This window comes from Rhinichthys klamathensis, unplaced genomic scaffold, assembly GCF_029890125.1.
Source record: "Rhinichthys klamathensis goyatoka isolate OS25496 unplaced genomic scaffold, OSU_Roscu_1.1 h1tg000485l_1, whole genome shotgun sequence".
NCBI classification, from domain to species: Eukaryota; Metazoa; Chordata; class Actinopteri; order Cypriniformes; family Leuciscidae; genus Rhinichthys; species Rhinichthys klamathensis.
This window is the reverse complement of record NW_026606972.1, coordinates 1084465-1103099: the sequence shown is the minus strand read 5'-3', so window position 1 is coordinate 1103099 and position 18635 is coordinate 1084465. Positions and strand designations below refer to the sequence as shown.

Below are 18635 nucleotides of genomic sequence, written 5' to 3'. Positions count from 1 at the left end.
ATGTGAACCAGCACTTAATTTGAATCAGTTATAAAAGAGAATGCAAAATGCAAAACAAAACAAAAATCAACAAAATGGTTATATTTGAGCCAAAGACCAGCTCTTGACCCCCTCACTGTCACCTTCAGTCTTCATATCCATACTAAGTTACAAGGAAGATGGACACAGTGACCAGTAGTAAAGCAGACGCCAGTATGTATGTGTTCCTGCGAGACCAGTCAGAAAGGTTGGGCACCTGAGAAAAGTAAATAAAATTATTACATTTGTTTTGTACCACAGTTTCATTCAAATACCAGGGTTGCCACAGTTATGTAAAACCTGAAAATATGAAAGCATTCTTTCTAGGCCTGTGCATTTCATTTAAATTCACGAAATACAACAACAAAACCATGGACATTTCTGTAGTGAATATATTTTTGTCTACTTGTGCATGGCTCTAAAATATGAATTAGACTAGAAATTATACTTTGTAAAATGCTTTGTGAAAGAAAAATGGGAAAATCATATAAATGTATTTACAGAATCAAATATTGACTACTGAATTTATTTACACTAATATTCAAAAGTTGTCATGTAAGGTTGTTTTTTTTTTTTAAAGAAATGATTACTTTTATTCTGCAAGGACTTATTAAATCGGTCAAAAGTGACAGTAAATAAAAAAATCTGTAATGTTATGAAAAAATCGAACTCAAGTAAATGCTGTTCTTTTGAATTTTGTATTCGTCGCAGAATCCTAAAAAAAAATGATCACGTTTCGTTTTACACACAAATTATTTAAAAAAAAATTATATTAAAAATAATCTTACCAACCCCAAACTTTTGAACAGTAGTCTATACTGGATTAGTCTATGACTATATAACCAAATCGACTTTTTGAGTGTCTTACCCAAGATTTATACATATTTACATCTATTTACTGACACACACAAAAATATTGTCCTTACCCAGGCTGCCCACTTCTTAGCCTCCTGACAGCCATTTTGAAGCTGTGGAATCAACCAGGATGTCCTCAACATTGGCATAATTTTAGACCCCCAGAGGTTGCAGAGGATCCTGCTTATTACAGTAATAACAAACCACACCCAGAACGGTCACTCTCTTCATTCGAAGCATCCTAAATGGATTTGCTTTTGGCATTTGAGCATGTGGGAGTAAATGCCCTCAACTCACCCAGAGAACGCTGTCCTGGTTAGGACGTAAAGATAAATCCCCAAATTCAAGGGCTGCAATTGGACGGGCAGTTGTTCACGCCATTTGTTGTCCAAGTCGTCCCCTATCTGAGCCAGCTGTCGTCCAATAAGCTGGGTGACTCTGATATTCAGACCAAACAAAGATTTGTGCGTAAAATATATTGTATTTCACATTAACAATATATTTCAATCTGAACAAATGATTACCTTATATTATTGGCATAGACAATGTTGTGGTCTACATCACCAGGTCCAGCCTGGAGGGATGTGGCCTTTTTCGGCTGTCTCGTCTCTTCCACCATCGTGTTCTGAAAGGTGTGATCATGTTTATGTCACTAATTCAACCGTCTCTTGCATCACGTTTGACCATCTCTTTGCCTGAGGACCATTTTCTATTTCCTTTCTCTGCTGCGGTTCTTTATTTTGTTTGCGTGGAGGAAGAGGACTTTGTTATTTCGCCCTGCCCTTTGTGGTCTCACGTGACTTGATCCAGTAGCTATTGCTTTCAACGGACTAGTATCACTCTGTAAACACACGGGCCATGTGACCTGAGGACACTGGGTGTGCCTTTGTCTATTGCTGCTGCCATAGTGTTAGAACATGACATCATTGCACATACAATCAAGTTTTGAAAAACACCTGCAGCCATAAACACAGCTTCCTGCAACCCTAGAGGACTCTGCTCTTCTGTGGTAATAAAACAAAAATGGCGCAGACATGCACAGCACCATAAAGCTGACTCAGTCCTTCGCCTTCGGCCTTACTTTCACTATTTGATGTTTTGAAAGAGCATGTGATTAAAATACATTTTGGTTGTTTATAGTATAAATAACACATTTATCATTTATGAGGGTCTAGTAAAAGAAAAACAAATGTGTTTTCATTCTCCTTCATGTGACTGTTGAAATCATCAGGTTTAATGCAAATTCTCATTCAAATCAGCCAAACTGCTCAAAGCCGAACTGAACAATTTTTCTGAACAATTACATTGTTTGTTCACGTAAAACCTAAAACAGAGTGTGAATGATGTTTTCTGTGTGATAACACAGGCTAGTATGTCAAAATAAACTGTGACGCAGTCATCATTCTGAGACCAGGAAAATATTTTTTTTAAATATTTTTTTTTAAATCTTAATTTCTGACTTTTACATTTCTACAAACGTTTTTTTTTTACTGCTTAATCTTATCAAAACATGTATATTTAAATATTAGGTCATCTTTAGATAGCTACAACGTACTAGTTTTCATCCTAAGGCATGCTAATGAATATTTTAAATAGATTTTTAATCTATAACTACTTGAATGTTTCTAACTGCGAATTTCATCATAGACGTATTTAGTGTCAGCAGTCAAAATGTTTATAACAAAGGACAGGTGCATAATGGAAAACAAAAGCAAGATCATACCTTCTTTGTAGATTAAAACGGACGCCGCCCTGCAACATTTCAAGAAATAATTTCATTTGAAGGAATATTTGTATTGTGAGAAATATATATCAATGACAATTTTCTGTGACTTACAGCAGCGTCCTTTAATCTTGGTGTCTTGCTGTGATGTGTCTCAGTAGTACAGTGATCACCTGGAGCCACGCCTGCAGCTTTACACTCAGGAAGTGTCACTTTCATTTCTGACCAATAGAGGACACTAAAGGGTTTGATATCACTAAATTCATTAATTCATGATTCATGATTAATTCATTAATCTGCTGGACCAGACTCTGGACATTTTTTACATTTCAAAAACCCAATGACTTTCATTTTCCGTCTGTCTCTGGTAAGTACATATTTTGAATATTGTTGATGTGGGTCTGTGAATTCTCAGAAGTTATTTAATAGTATGGTATACAGGCCAAGCAACTTTTATGGCTTTTGCTGTGCACCTAAATTACAATTTTACTTCTTATCGCTTCGATTTGCATTTAACTCCAGAGAGAGAGAGAGAGCAAATAATATTATGTAAATTTGTTTGTATGTGTGTAAATATTATATGTATACAGTGCTGGTCAGAATTATGCCTTGGTAAATATGATCAAAGATGGCTGTAAAAAATAAATCTGCATTGTTAATCCTTTTGATATTTTAATGCTGTGGGCCTAATTTTCTGCCAGAGGTCCTGGGCATCTTGTTTAGATACATGGCATCATGGATTCGATCAAATACGAACAGGTAAAAAATCAAAACCTGACAGCCTGTGCTAGAAATCTTATGACGGGCCATGTTTGGATCTTCCAACAGGACAGTGATCCAAAAACAAACATCAAAATCAAAACAAAAATGGGTCACTGAGCACAAAACCAAGCAAGACCTGAACCCTATAGAAAATGAGTGGGCTGAACTGAAGAGAAGAAGCGCCAACATGGATCTGGGAATCTGCAGGATCTGGAGAGATTCTGTATGGAGGAATGGTCTCTGATCTCTTCAGGTATTATAGGAGAAGACTCAGAGCTGTTATCTTGGAAAAAGGAGTTTGCAAAAAGTACTTAATAAAAGGGGGCAAATAATTGTTCCCAACGTGTTTTGGAGAAAAACATTTATTTCATAATGTGATTATCACATTGTAGATTATCCTGCAGAGTGATCAGATGCATTTTAAATAAGCTTTATTGGCCAAAAAAAACAGTGCAGTCCAACTAACTGCAGTGAAGAAGGCTTCAGGACATCCCAGAGTTTCCAGCCAACTCACTGGACCTTAAATCCCATTGAGAACCTGTGGTCAATCCTCAAAAGTTGAGTGGACAAGAAGTAGTCCACAAATTGTGATTATCTCCAAGCACAAACAAGGCAAGAATTGATCGTCATCAGTCAGGATTTCCAGCATGCCAGATCGAATTGCACAGGTTATGAAGAAGAATTGTCAACATCATAAACACTGACTCTCTGCATATTGAATGTTTTTGTCAATAAAAGCTTTTAAAACGTATGAAACGCTTATCATTGTTTTCCAGTATACCGTAGAAACAATAATATTTTAAAAAAATAATAATAATAATAATAATAAATTCTGATGCAGCAAACTTTTTGAATCAAAATGTGTCACTGCCAATACATTTAGCCACATCTGTACATTAAACGAAAATTTAAAATTCACAATTGCTTTCTGAAGAAATTCAGATGTAAACAATAATTTCAAGCATAACCTTACATTTATTTATTTAATGGTTTTGCAGGGTTTTGTTTTGCTTGGAAAACAATCAGAAACTTTTTGTTTTATTTTGAAAACAACCAGAGACTTTTATTTTGAAGTGTAGAAAACGGAAGTGCCGTCGAACATTGGCTTCACATAGTTATGGACCACAGTGGTAAGGAGGGAAATTTATGGTTTTCAATCTTAGGTTTATTTGACCCAAAACGCGTTTCTTATAACCACAAAATAACTGCGCTAAACTTTTACATATGTTTACATATGGAAAGACGAGCTACATCTTGTGTATGCCTGGTTAAAGACCTTTTCCTATATCACTATGGGTTATGGCCTCTATGTCAATGTGGCGTTTATCTTCCTGATTCCGTTTATTCATCTTTAAAAAAGCCTGCATCATGATGTAAATAAATACGTACAGTCTTTGAGGTTATTTAGGGTAACCTAATCGCGTCTGAGCTGAATTTTGTTGTATCGCTCACATCAGTTTCAGTGTTAACGTTAACCTAGCAGAAATATCGTCTTAGTTATGCACAAATGCAAATGTTTCATCTGTCTTCTAACGTTAGATATATTTCGTATTAATCGATACAGACTGCATGCAGATGCGTTTTATTCAGAGCTACTCAGATCATGTCTCAGTTTGTGATTTGTTAAAGGGATAGTTCACCCAAAAATGAATTTCTTTAGTCATCATTTACTCACCCTCAAGTTGTTCCAAACCTGTATGAGTTTCTTTCTTCTGCTGAACACAAAAGAAGATATTTTAAAGAATGTTGGTAATCACACATTTGACGGGACCCATTGACGTCTAGTAGGACAAAAAATACTATGGGAGTCAATGGCTACTGTCTGGTTACCAACATTCTTTAAACTATCTTCTTTTGTGTTCAACAGAAGAAAGAAACTGACACAGGTTTGGAAAAACTTGAGGTTGAGTGATGACAGAATTTCCATTTTGGTGAATTATCCATTTAAAATCAAGACATTCACTGATTATGTACAGGTATTAACAACTAATTAAGGTGCAGTTTTTGACTGAAGGTCAAAATGAACACTTAATTTTTGTTCTTCAATGCAGACAATGATATGCAGGGTACAGATGGGCCGTTAGGTGGTCCTGATGTCAGGAGGAGGATCCCAATCAAACTTCTTCCCAAACAGGCCAGGAATAAACCTGCCCCACGACCGCAGAGACCAGCGGGACGGTTACCACCCAAAGCCCATTCTGGAGAAGAAGGTATTGTCTATATATTTTCATTGACACATTTTTTTTACATTTTATCAAGCATATTATCAGATATTATGATGCACTAAATGGAGCTTGTGTTTCTGCTAGAAGGGTTTAACTTCAAGAAGGAAGACCGATTTGATTGTGGTGTGAAAGCAGGAGACGCATTTGCAACTCAGCGTCGGTTCCCACAGCAGCTGTACTGGGATTACAAGGTACATCTATATAAATATATATTGTAAAATGTACTCACCTCTCGATTGCTCATGTTTGAAGTGTTGTGGTCACTCTTGTTTTTTTGTTTTTCTAGCTAAACTTGATCGGTGAAAAGGATGAGACACCCGTCCATTTTTGTGACAAATGTGGACTGCCAATTAAAACATATGGCCGTATGGTGAGAGCAGTTGATGTTTAACAAATGTTCAATTTACAAGTGACAGCTTTTTGGTGAAGTTATATTATTTCTTTGCAGATCCCATGTAAGCATGTTTTCTGCTACGAGTGTGCATTGCATCATGAAAGGAAGGGTGATAAGATGTGTCCAGGGTAAGAATAAGAAGCAGTTCTTGCCTCTACTTAAGCGTTTGCATACAAATATGGCCTTAAACTGTTGTATAATACTTTAATAGAGAATGCTTGGCTTGATGCAGATATAGGACTGGATTATATACCCTAACGTGCAAAAGTTTGGAGTCTGTACTTAGAAAGAAAGATTTAGGTTTTATTCAGCAAGGGTGCATTAAATTTATCACTAAACTGACTAAAGATTTTTTTATTATTACAAAAGATATCTATTTCAAATAAATGCTGTTCTTTTAAACATGAAAGAATCATGAAAAAGCAACTGTTTTCAACATTGATAATGGTTTGTACTAATGTTCATAACGTTGATGTTTTACTGATGCTTCTCCATATGTCCTCTCTGCTTCCAGTCTGAACATGTACAGCTGTACAGACCCGGTCCAGCGGATTGAACAGTGCCAGCGTGGCTCCCTCCACATGTGTAGTATCGTTCAGGGGTGCAAACGCACCTATCTGTCCCAGAGGGACCTGCAGGCCCACATCAACCACCGACACATGCGGTCCGGCAAGAGCTCTAGCAGCCGCTCTGACCCTCTCCACCTTCCTCCAGCCTCGGAGGTGTCCGACCGCTTCCGCGTGCCTCCGCCTCACCTGCCCAAGCCTCATGTGCTCATCCCTCCTCCTCTGGCTCATCAAGGTCACGACCCCTACAGCCAACCTCCCTCTTCCTCCCACGATGACCACCGACCTCCGCAAGGCCAACCGCCGGGAGACATGGGGCCATCCCGCTCTCTCTCTCAGGAGACCTTCCGCATCTCGACCGTCACCACGCGAAAGCACAGCAACCTCATCACGGTTCCCATCCAGGACGATTCTGCGAGCTCCGGACCATCACGTGACACACTTCCCCAGCCTGGCAATGCTCCACCCCCTCACCATCACCCCGGAGACTATCCAGGTCAGCCCGTCGTGACCCATCCGCATCACATGATGGCGCCACCTCAGCAGCACTACGGACCCCCTCCGCCCCCTCCCCCCATCAATCACCCCATGCCGCACCCGGGACAGGGCTCTAACACACCTCACATGGTTTTCAACCAGGCCCCTCCGCCACTGTCGTCTGTCCCCCCACCCATTACCCCGCCTCCCGGACACCTCATTGGTCAGATGCCCCCGTTTATGAACCATCCTCCACCCGGGCCACCCCCTCAACACGGTGGACCCCCTGTCAACGCCCCGCCACCCCATCATTACAACCCACAGTTTCCTGAGGACAAGAGCACACTCAGCCCGCCGTTTAACCAGCCGGGGGGCATGAGTCCAGGAATGTGGCCGGCCCCCAGGGGTCCTCCTCCCCGAATGCAGGGTCCCCCTCCACAGGGACAGATGCCGGGGCCGCATCACCCGGATCAGGGCCGCTACAGACCATATTACCAGTAATAATGTGTTTTTGTTGTTGCTAAACAAAGTGATTTAGTATGTAAACTTGGCAGGGATTCGAATGCATATTTTATAGTCTGAAAATAATAACTGTATAGTAGAGATCAGTACTGAGTGGTGTTTTAAATCTTGTCGTCAGATATTCAAACATTTACTTTTCAATAATTGAGCCCATACATGCTGCATTTTAGGGGCTTTTGTTGATTGTTGAATGTTTCTTGAATGTAATCAAAATTAAATGTACAAATTAAATGCGCTTTTAATGCGTTCATCTACTCTCTCACCTAGTGTCTTAAATTTTATTTTATTTTAAAGTCAATATATCTTGATATGTCTTGACAAAAACGAGCTTGGAGTTTATATTCAATCTTTTTTTTAATGGTCCTGAAAGTTTGGCTGAAAACAGACAGGTAAATGTTATACATGAAGCTGTCCAAAATGTATACTTTTTTTTTTCTCTTAATTGGCTGTTTGCAATATTTGTAAAACCTACATGTCTCATAAATGTTTACATATTCGCTGTCTATAACATGTAAATTAAAAGCAGGTGGTGTATAGTTCTTTTACTTTTATTACAAGAAATTTGTTTACAAACACATTCATTATAAAAAATCACCTGTATTAACATGACAGGATTTTCAAAAGCAAAATACATACATAATTCTAGTATTGAATTATGGTCTGTCCAAAACACTCTACAGAGGAAATTGGATATGAATTCATTGAAATTAATTGTTAAACTACAAAAGTTTACATAAATAAATATATAAAGGTAATAAGGAACATAGGCACTGCAAGCTGCAACATATACATTTTTGCTGGGATGGTGTGGACTTCACAGGAAAAGAGAAGCCGAAAAATTATTAAAGCTAAATTAGACAATGAAACTACGTTTAATGACGAGACAAAGCTGTAAATCTATCATAATCTTTTAGCACATTACATTTACTATTTCCGCAACATAATTCAGCTAGCTCGTAAAGTTTTTGATTGGTCCGTCTTGAATACCGATTTCAGAAATCCATCCGCAGCCCTGACAAACACATTGTGCACTTTAAAAACTGAATGCCTTACAGTTTTTCAGCATGTTCCATGTCTCTACATGTCAAAGAGGAAACATTTGCAGGACCGTGGAGAATGGAAATCACCTGAGGCTGTACTGACTTGACTTTGCTCTCTGAACAGAAACACGTGCGGGAGATGACGACCATAGCGGAGGGAAAAAGGAGGACCTGGCTTGTAAGGTAAGAATTGTTATCATTAAACGTTAGTTAAAATTGTCTTAACCAATTACATTAGTAATATCCAAAAGTGTAGGCCCCAATTTCAAACAACATGAATCAATTTACTTTACGTACTCTAAATCGCCAGTAAACTGGATGTATGCTGCTGTAAACTAAAATAGTGCATTTTCTTTTTTCAAGGCAGCCTGAGTTGAGTGTCTATCCATGGCTAGACTTAAAAACCGCCCTGTAGTGTGCTGACTCTGAGACAGTGGTGAAATCCACTCATAAAACATTTACCACAACCTTTCCAGCATGATTTAAAGACTATTTCAGCGGGGTTTTCTGTTCCTCACACAGTTATTTCGTCTCTCTGTAGTTTATGTTGATATCCTGCAAACATCACAACACAAATATATCAGCATGGAGAACCTTGACACCAGATGGTTGTTGTAAATTAAATATTTATTATCACAATATTGAATCATGTTATGTAAGTTACCTTTTCTAGTTCTCCATGATCTAGATGCTTCTCCAGAATGTGCAGCACGGCGTCATGTAGTGTGGGGTAAAAGATGGAAGTCTTAATCTCGTCATCAAAAAATGTACATTGATTAAGTTTCTCCATGATGTATACTGTAAAGATAGCAGACCTGTCTTAATGAAGAGCTTTTGGAATAAAATGGCTGGAAATAAGGACAACTATATAGGAGATTGTTTTACCATCGCATGAAACTATGTAGACGTCCACCTCGATTCGTATAAACTCTTTTAGCATCTGTAAGATAAACAACACAGTGTGAGGTACATGAGGAATTTCTGACCATCTTAGAAGAAACCAGGCCCAGTGGAAATGAGAACAGTATGCTGTATCTCATAGTAAGCCATTTTTACCATCTTAAGACTCTTGAGTGCAGATATATCTAGGAATGATACAGCAGAGAAGTCCAGGACCAAACTGTGCATGTTCACAGGAGGGACAGAGATGTTGGCAGGAAGTTCTGTGTTCCAGTTCACCTGGACTGGAAGGCCAGAGAAGTCAGTGGGCTGGTCCAGACTCTCCATGTTGCTGTCATCCTCTGACGTGGTAATTGATGGTTGTCTCACCTTAAGGCCTCTCTGTATCAGGGAAGGATCGGATCTATATATAGTTGTTATCATACGCATTTCAGATCATGCAGGAACAACTCAATTTTTCTGTTATTCGATTGACTTCATTTAGTACAAGATTTTTGGAGGACTTTATCAGAACATTGTATACTCATTCATCACTAGTACTGTTTTACTATAACTGTACACATTTTTTTTTTTTTTTACATTTTAGAATAACAAAAAAAGTTTGAGAATTTTATAATTACCTAAACTATTTAAAAAAAAAACGTTTTGAAGATCATTGGAAACAGAAGCAAAAATACCCTAAAATGTAAAAATATTTAATAAATAAAAAAAATCATAAATCCATATGGGAAGTGGCATAGTGTCCTTTATTATCCTGTTCTATTAATACATTAACATAATATATATATATATATATATATATATATTAAATTAAACTGTATGGAAAGTAAGATAGGTGTCTTTCATCATCCTGTCCTATTAATCCATTACAATTAATCCAATTAAATAAATAATTATTATTTAAATAAAACCATAAGGGAAGTGGGATAGTGTCCTTCATGATCCTGTCCTATTAATCCATTAAAATGACATTAATAAAATAAATAATTATTTATTTCAATAAAACAGTATGGTAGGTGGGATAATCCATTAATGAATAAATACAATTTACATTTTAAAAGAGTATTTTTAATGTCATGAGAAACACAAATTAATTGTGTCCAAATGTTTGAGTAGTATATACAAAACATCACTGATAAATCATAATAATGGTTAGGACATACATCTGACACCTCCAGCTCTCCATTACGCAGCATTTTTCTGATCTTTCGCAGAGCTTTGTTCCTTTTCTTCAACACTCTTAGGGGACTAAACCCCACCTAGAAGAAAGCAAATATTTAGCCCAGAGAAATAACACCCAGCTCTCTTTCTAGACCACGGGTGCCAAATCCTGTTCCTAGAGATCGATACCTTCCTGCTAAATTCGAACACAACTGTTCCAGCTTATTAAGATCATCAGGAGCACTTGATAATTACAGACAGGTGTGTTGGATCTGAACTCTGCAGGTAGGTAGATCTCCAGGAACAGTATTGGGCACCCCAAATCTTGAAAATAACAAGAAACGTACTGCTTGGACCAGTTTATCTCTGAAGAAATCAATGTTAGCAAAGAAGATGGGCGAGGGGATTTTGAATATTTTTACTCCGTCAGGTTCAGAAATCTGAAATGGAAAAAAATATCATTGAAACAACATTTTGGTATATGTAAAAGAAAGAATAATCTAGAGGAAGCGCAAGATCAACACTCACAGAGATGTAGTCTTTGCGATCCCTGTAGATGTCAGTTCCTGTAATATTGGCCAGGACGGAACAGCGTGGGCTGCAGCAAACAAAATATTATTTTGCTGGGTCAGTAAAAATTCAATAAAACTATATTTTGGCATTTGAAGGTATCATGAATCCACTCTCACAATTGAGTCCTGCAGACCACAGTGAACAATTCTGCCCCAAGACCAACAGCCAACCCCAGATCCAAACCCAGAAAAAGGGAGGCCAGGAAGGTCACCACCCAGGTCACCTGTGAGAAACAGAGACACATGGGCTTGACATTTTGATCTGGACCAATCTCAATTTAGTTTTTGCTGGAAAAGTTTTTTCAATTTAGATCAGCATATGCTTAGGTTTTTGATTATATTCAAATAAAAGCTGCTAGAGGATTAGATCATTCTTAAAATAATGAAAAGAGAAACTCACAAAGTCAGGCCGGTCATTCTTCCATAAGAACGGCAGCTCTCTGAACTGCATCAGCATGCCTTTCAGATTAACAATGACCAGAGCACCTAGAACAGACTGAAAAGAAAAGCATAAAGGTCATTAGACAGACTCCTGCTTCTACAGTCAATTGTTTATAACTAAAAGGGCTTTATAGAGTTTAAAGTGAGATTAGCTCATGCAGTAGGTATTCTGTGTGTAAAATTCTCACCCTGGGCAACGGCTCAAGGAGAAATCCTACTGCGACAATCACAATCAGTACCATCATGGCTGAAAGAACTCCAGCTATCTACAAATGTTGTAAAACGAACATTAATCTTTCATTCTTTGTATTCTTGTAGTAAGCAGATGGTTTCAGATCAAGGAATAGCATGAGAGTTTTACCTGCGTCTTCCCTCCAGTGCTCTCTTGTATAGCCGTCCTAGAAAGTGCTGTGCTGGCGGCAAATGACCGGAAAGATGCCCCAAACATGTTGCTTACCCCGAATGCAATGAGCTCCTGTTACATACAGACGAGCATATAAAACTGTGTCCGTGTTTTTTGGAAAATAACAAATTCAGCAGTTCAGAATTTGCATTATTTGCACTGACTGACCTGGTTCCCATCAATCGTATAGTCGTGCTTGACGGAGTAGATTTTAGCTACTGAGAAAGCCACAGCAAATCCTACTATGGCCATAGGGAAGGCCTCCACTGCACTCTCCTCAATGACTTCCAGGTTTGGAGCAACCGGGGATTCATATCTAAGAAAGAGAGATGTTACACATTAAATGTTGATTTCCATCTGGGAAAAGGCTTTAAAATAAAATAAAATAATTGTTTTTGTTATTTCATCTGATTCATATTTTTCAACCCCAAAGTCAACCATTGCATAATTTAGAGCAATCACTTATATGCATAATATATCTGTTCCCATTGAATATGCACATTAAATCTAGTCACTTTTTATGTTGCCGATATTGTAGATCACATATTGTTAGATTCTCACCCGTTCACCATCTCCCCAACCACGACCACATCAAATCGCTCCTCGAAGTTGAACGCATAAGAGACTCCACAGGCAATAACAGTCTGTTGGGATAGATTTGCATTAAGTTTGATAGATTGTATATTGGGTAGAGTTACTTGTTGATAGAAGTGATATATTTTGTCTTAGTGTGGTAATTATACCTACCATGATGACTTCTATAGGTATCGGCACAGGTAGTTTCGACTTGAATCTGTCATTGATCTCCTTCACAATAAGCACCAGTGACATGATCACAATAGATGTCACCAGGTCGGCCACATTCGTGTTAGTGATTCGGCTAAAAACCTCCACCAAAGTCTGAAATAAAAGACCAAATGTTTGATATATCCCCTAAAAAGTAATATGGAGCTACAGTATGTGACGATAAATGTCTACATTGCTGTTGCAATAAAAGAGAAGAACTTTAACTTACATATACAATGGCAAGTGGCCCGTTTATACCAGGAAAGTCCAGTCCCAACACAAACCTGAGCTGGGATACCAAAATGTGAACGGCAGCTGCAGTGGTGAATCCTGACACCAGAGTATCTGACAGATACATGACAATAAAGCCCACCTGCAGCAGCCCCATTATGAGCTGAAAAATAAGAAAAAAGAAAACTTATGATATATATATATATATATATATTGGGGTGACTTGTCTTTTTGAGAATATACCTGAAATGCGCCCATGAGAAAAGTAACCGAGGAAGCAACTAGAACTCTCTGCTGTTCCAGGCACAACCCTTCAAATCCAGTGATGTTTGCTGAGGGTCCCTCATCAGGCACCAGTCGTGTGACAACAGCGCCCACCATTAGACTCAGAATAGGAAAAGCCCCTATAACATGGTCCAATTAGAAAGTGCAACCTCAATCACTCATGTCCAAACCTTCACTTGTAATTCATTAGCCTCCTGGTATGTTGTGTACACACACATACAGGTCCTTCTCAAAAAATTAGCATATTGTGATAAAGTTCATTATTTTCCATAATGTAATGATAAAAATGGAACTTTCATATATTTTAGATTCATTGCACACCAACTGAAATATTTCAGGTCTTTTATTGTTTTAATACTGATGATTTTGGCATACAGCTCATGAAAACCCCAAATTCCTGTCTCAAAAAATTAGCATATCATGAAAAGGGTCTCTAAACGAGCTATTAACCTAATCATCTGAATCAACTAATTAACTCTAAACACCTGCAAAAGATTCCTGAGGCTTTTAAAAACTCCCAGCCTGTTTCATACTCAAAACCGCAATCATGGGTAAGACTGCCGACCTGACTGCTGTCCAGAAGGCCATCATTGACACCCTCAAGCAAGAGGGTAAGACACAGAAAGACATTTCTGAACAAATAGGCTGTTCCCAGAGTGCTGTATCAAGGCACCTCAGTGGGAAGTCTGTGGGAAGGAAAAAGTGTGGCAAAAAAACGCTGCACAACGAGAAGAGGTGACCGGACCCTGAGGAAGATTGTGGAGAAGGACCGATTCCAGACCTTGGGGGACCTGCGGAAGCAGTGGACTGAGTCTGGAGTAGAAACATCCAGAGCCACCGTGCACAGGCGTGTGCAGGAAATGGGCTAGAGGTGCCGCATTCCCCAGGTCAAGCCACTTTTGAACCAGAAACAGCGGCAGAAGCGCCTGACCTGGGCTACAGAGAAGCAGCACTGGACTGTTGCTCAGTTTTGCATGTCATTCGGAAATCAAGGTGCCAGAGTCTGGAGGAAGACTGGGGAGAAGGAAATGCCAAAATGCCTGAAGTCCAGTGTCAAGTACCCACAGTTAGTGATGGTCTGGGGTGCCATGTCAGCTGCTGGTGTTGGTGCACTGTGTTTTATCAAGGGCAGGGTCAATGCAGCTAGCTATCAGGAGATTTTGGAGCACTTCATGCTTCCATCTGCTGAAAAGCTTTATGGAGATGAAGATTTCATTTTTCAGCACGACCTGGCACCTGCTCACAGTGCCAAAACCACTGGTAAATGGTTTACTGACCATGGTATTACTGTGCTCAATTGGCCTGCCAACTCTCCTCACCTGAACCCCATAGAGAATCTGTGGGATATTGTGAAGAGAAAGTTGAGAGACGCAAGACCCAACACTCTGGATGAGCTTAAGGCCGCTATCGAAGCATCCTGGGCCTCCATAACACCTCAGCAGTGCCACAGGCTGATTGCCTCCATGCCACGCCGCATTGAAGCAGTCATTTCTGCAAAAGGATTCCCGACCAAGTATTGACTATTGAGTGCATAACTGAACATAATTATTTGAAGGTTGACTTTTTTTTTTGTATTAAAAACACTTCTTTTATTGGTCGGATGAAATATGCTAATTTTTTGAGACAGGAATTTTAGCTTTTCATGAGCTGTATGCCAAAATCATCAGTATTAAAACAATAAAAGACCTGAAATATTTCAGTTGGTGTGCAATGAATCTAAAATATATGAAAGTTTAATTTTTATCATTACAATATGGAAAATAATGAACTTTATCACAATATGCTAATTTTTTGAGAAGGACCTGTATATCATGTAAATGCAGTTGACAATATATCACACACCTACTGACAGGTGTCTTGAGGTGCCCAAGAAGAAGTAGACTATTGCAGGGAAGAATGCAGTATACAGTCCATATCCTGGTGGTAAGGAGGCCAGCAAGGAAAATGCAAGTCCTGATAACAAAATAATGGTGTAATTATAAGTATTTTATAATGTATTACAGAAGTAAAAAATAAATAAAAAATTAGCCAATCTATGTAAAAAACAAACAAACATGCAATACCTTGTAGCACTGCCACTAGTCCAGTGCTGATGCCTGAAACAATGTCACCCAGCAGCCATTCTTTAATGTTGTAGTTCTTCATCCATCCAATGATGGGAAGAAAGGAAAGAGCTGCGTTCTTCGCACGATTCATATCACAACTACAATGTACACCATAAAAACATAATTTGCTAAAGCTTCCTGTTTCATCATTTAGACCCAAACGTTTAGATCCATACGCTATCTCAATAACAACATCTTCAAATGTGCTTGTAATAAGATACCATATTTCAGTTTATTATAAATGCGTTATTGAAGACAGAAGGAAGACGGAGGCTAACAATGAATAATGGTGACTGACTATATATGAAGCGACAGATTCTTACGTGAAGTAGTCTTTCAGATGGTGCCGTAGAGTTTTGCGGTTCCTGTTGATCCTCTCGTGCTGTTCTGCAAAGGAATCCTCTGAAAACAGAGGCCTGACCATCACATAGTGCGTCCCGAAGGGCTGCATCCTGATTAGTTTTCAGATGGAGCTCGAGTGCTTTATATAGTCTGGTTTGTTTGATGAGGGAGCCATCATTAGTCTTATCACAGATATTGTGGGCTGTCTTTTGCGAGCATTAATCATTGAAGGATTTTATAACAATATGTTTTTTTTTTTTTTATTATTCCTTATTTACATGCTTTTTAGAGAAGGAAACATAAAAATAGAGCTGCAGGAAAATTATTGATTAAAATTCTTGAATTATGAATTACTGTATGGAAGTCACAACAGTAGACAGTGATTAACTTCCTCCATTTAGACTAATGGACATCACAGAGATGCTTTTGAAATTCGTTCAAGCTTTATGCAAATGAACAATACTGATATTCTCTTTTGTTTGAGGAACGGTTCAATGCTTCTTGTGAATGGTAATGTTTTTCATAGAGCGGAGTGACTCTAACCTACACTTGCAATCTCGTCTCATTTGGACTCCAGGTTTGCAGGTTAGTCTCTTCACACACCATTTTTAAACAACTAGTTAGCTTAGGGGTTTCTTTTCAACTTTGCACTGTAAATGTTTACTCGATGATGTACTCAATGCAGGCATTACAACGTGCCACTGTTATTATGTGTTTATGCAGATGTTTATGAAGATCGAGCCAAATTTTATAACCGGTTTATAAAACCATAGCAAGTCCAAAGGTTCACAAATACTTTTTTTTTTTTTGCCCGGATTTGAAATTACACAGACTGATTAAATATGTCTATATCAAGTTTTGACTGTTTGCTGAGTTAACGAATGTACATGGTTGTCGATTGCATGTACAGGAGCCTATTGTGCGATATGACTCTGCAACTTCTATTTTGTAAAATGTGATTTAACCAAACAGAACTTGTTCCTGGATCGATATCCTTTGTTTGTCCAGGAACCACATTCCAATCACACAATTAAAGTTCTATAACCCTAACCTACACCTGAAATCAGTGAGACATTATTTAGCTATCATGTTGTTCAGCCTAACTCTAAGATCTGATTGGTTAATATGAATGTTTTTCCATACTGGAAAGGATGTTACTTCTTAAATCACATTAAGTAGCCTGTTTTTACAGCATGTGGTTCTCTTTTGTTTTCATGCAACATATAATATCATTCAAATCAAGTTAAAATCCTGTATGGCCCAATTCCAGAAAAGAGTGTTGCTTGCTGCCTCATAACTTACTACTGGTAGAATTAACAGGACTGAACTTACCTACATTAATTGACAGATTGACATTTTCTTAGTCTTTAATTTAAAATAAATACAAATATATATAAATTTTTCAGCCCTGTTGCACTGTAGTCTGTGACTTTACCATTTTCTCTTTAATGATTTGATCTTTTTATCATATTTGAGCAGTGGTGTAAAGTATTTGAGTAAATGTAATTAGTTACTGTAGTTCAGTATCTTTTTGGCTACTTTGTACTTTGAGTATTAAGGATATTGACAACTTTTGCTCTCTACTTGACTAAATTTAAATGTACTCTTTACTCCAATACATTTGTAATAAGTAATGCTATTACTCATTACGGTTTGCATGGCAACTAACTTTTTCTGCAGCAGTTTATTTCTGTTACAAAAGAAGTGATATCTGCATTGACGGTACTATATATTGTGCGGTTTGCCCTTACTCACCCAAACTTGTCAACAAGGCTACTTACAGGAATGTAGGGGCGTTTGCTGGTAGTTGCTGAATTGTAAGTGTTTCATATAGATGAGATGCAGCCGGTGATGAGGCCGAAACCAGCGCGTCCATTGCAAGTACTGTAGGCTTAGACATTATTTTATTTATCCATTTTATTGAAGAGACCTTTTTGAAGAATGTTGCTTTACTTGGGCTCTTTCTTGTTTGAGAACTTGATCTTGATTGGTGGAACGATCTTCCGCCCTCTTTGCGCTCTATTGACTGTGTTGATACCTTCAAGTGCAAACTAAAGACTCATCTATTTGTTCAGGTTTCAAATGAGCTACTTTTGGGTTGATATGATCGTGTATTATGGCCTTTTATATTGTTTATATTTTGATGTATATTTTCTGTTGTGAAGCACTGTGTCCTTCTGTCTGTGAAAGGTGCTATAGAAATAAAGCTTACTTACTTTTTCGAGAACTTGATCTTACATGAATAGTTCACCCAAAAATGAAACATATTCTCATCCTCAAGTTGTTCCAAACCTGTATACCTTCTTTTGTGTTCAGCAGAAGAAAGAAACTCGTATATGTTTGAAGCAACTTGATGAGTAAATGATGACAGCATTTCTTTTTTGGGTGAACTATCCCCTTAACTGAGACTTGAGTGTCTGTAGGTGTTTAAGAGGCTGTTGTGTCTATTGCAATATTGAGATATTCAGTTTTTATTTAGACTTTAGAAAATAAACGTGATTGCTCTCCTCACACTGTTTCTTGTTTTCCACTGGCATGTCTCTTAGGTGTTTAGGACTAGTGCATCTTTGAGTCTACATTCAGTATGAGTAAAATACTGACAACATCAGATAAGACTTTTACTCAAGTCGTATTGGAATTGGTGGCTTGTAACTTGTAATGGAGTCATTTTTGCTATCTCCACTTTTCAGGTACTCTTTATTTGATATTAAAATTTGCTTAGTCTGTGATTAGTCTGTTATACTGTGACTTTACCATTTACTCTTTAATGATTTGATATTTTTGATCATATTTAATGAATTCATCTTCAATAGCTTATGAATTTTCC

The 18635-nt window shown here is 38.1% G+C and overlaps 3 protein-coding genes across 6 annotated transcripts; 1 reads left to right on the top strand and 2 right to left on the bottom strand.

The window, feature by feature from the left end:
- Positions 1-68: 68 nt before the first annotated feature.
- Positions 69-2790, bottom strand: bik (BCL2 interacting killer). 3 transcript variants are annotated; one of them, XM_056237291.1, is made up of 6 exons: positions 2711-2790; positions 2597-2625; positions 1398-1498; positions 1171-1311; positions 945-1056; positions 69-235 (listed from the first exon to the last, which is right to left on the bottom strand). In XM_056237291.1, exons 3-6 carry the CDS (start codon positions 1490-1492, stop codon positions 143-145), a joined length of 441 nt encoding a protein of 146 aa, XP_056093266.1. In that variant the 5' UTR covers positions 1493-1498; positions 2597-2625; positions 2711-2790; the 3' UTR covers positions 69-142. The 3 variants fall into 3 exon arrangements, with proteins under 3 accessions (XP_056093266.1, XP_056093268.1, XP_056093267.1); XM_056237293.1 differs by having other exon boundaries at positions 945-1053; XM_056237292.1 differs by lacking the exons at positions 2597-2625; positions 2711-2790 and having other exon boundaries at positions 1398-1916.
- A 1624-nt stretch (positions 2791-4414) lies between these two features.
- Positions 4415-7777, top strand: cbll1 (Cbl proto-oncogene-like 1, E3 ubiquitin protein ligase). Of its 2 annotated transcripts, none has more exons than XM_056237304.1 (6): positions 4415-4488; positions 5410-5568; positions 5671-5774; positions 5870-5953; positions 6032-6105; positions 6492-7777. In XM_056237304.1, exons 1-6 carry the CDS (start codon positions 4476-4478, stop codon positions 7519-7521), a joined length of 1464 nt encoding a protein of 487 aa, XP_056093279.1. In that variant the 5' UTR covers positions 4415-4475; the 3' UTR covers positions 7522-7777. The 2 variants fall into 2 exon arrangements, with proteins under 2 accessions (XP_056093279.1, XP_056093278.1); XM_056237303.1 differs by having other exon boundaries at positions 5668-5774.
- Positions 7778-9104: 1327 nt separating this feature from the next.
- On the bottom strand, positions 9105-15917 carry slc26a3.1 (solute carrier family 26 member 3). Its single transcript, XM_056237297.1, has 19 exons — positions 15790-15917; positions 15425-15600; positions 15204-15314; positions 13320-13480; positions 13075-13239; positions 12807-12959; positions 12621-12703; positions 12228-12375; positions 12018-12131; positions 11845-11922; positions 11616-11711; positions 11333-11439; positions 11172-11241; positions 10991-11083; positions 10646-10741; positions 9639-9863; positions 9468-9522; positions 9247-9380; positions 9105-9137 (listed from the first exon to the last, which is right to left on the bottom strand). Exons 1-19 carry the CDS (start codon positions 15915-15917, stop codon positions 9105-9107), a joined length of 2226 nt encoding a protein of 741 aa, XP_056093272.1.
- Positions 15918-18635: the final 2718 nt, after the last annotated feature.

Bases quoted from the DNA above. Each gene is read 5' to 3' on its own strand.
- bik (XM_056237291.1), bottom strand. From the start codon at position 1,492: ATGGTGGAAGAGACGAGACAGCCGAAAAAGGCCACATCCCTCCAGGCT. The intron at 1,312-1,397 runs GTAATCATTTGT...TCTGAATATCAG, and splicing joins GTCTATGCCAATAATATAAG to AGTCACCCAGCTTATTGGAC. The intron at 236-944 runs GTAAGGACAATA...TACTTTTCTCAG, and splicing joins CTAAGAAGTGGGCAGCCTGG to GTGCCCAACCTTTCTGACTG.
- cbll1 (XM_056237303.1), top strand. The intron at 5,569-5,667 runs GTATTGTCTATA...TGTTTCTGCTAG, and splicing joins AGCCCATTCTGGAGAAGAAG to AAGGGTTTAACTTCAAGAAG. The intron at 6,106-6,491 runs GTAAGAATAAGA...CTCTGCTTCCAG, and splicing joins GGTGATAAGATGTGTCCAGG to TCTGAACATGTACAGCTGTA.
- slc26a3.1 (XM_056237297.1), bottom strand. From the start codon at position 15,917: ATGCAGCCCTTCGGGACGCACTATGTGATGGTCAGGCCTCTGTTTTCA. The intron at 11,440-11,615 runs GTGAGTTTCTCT...TGTTTCTCACAG, and splicing joins AGAATGACCGGCCTGACTTT to GTGACCTGGGTGGTGACCTT. The intron at 9,864-10,645 runs GTATGTCCTAAC...TCCCTGATACAG, and splicing joins GAGAGCTGGAGGTGTCAGAT to AGAGGCCTTAAGGTGAGACA.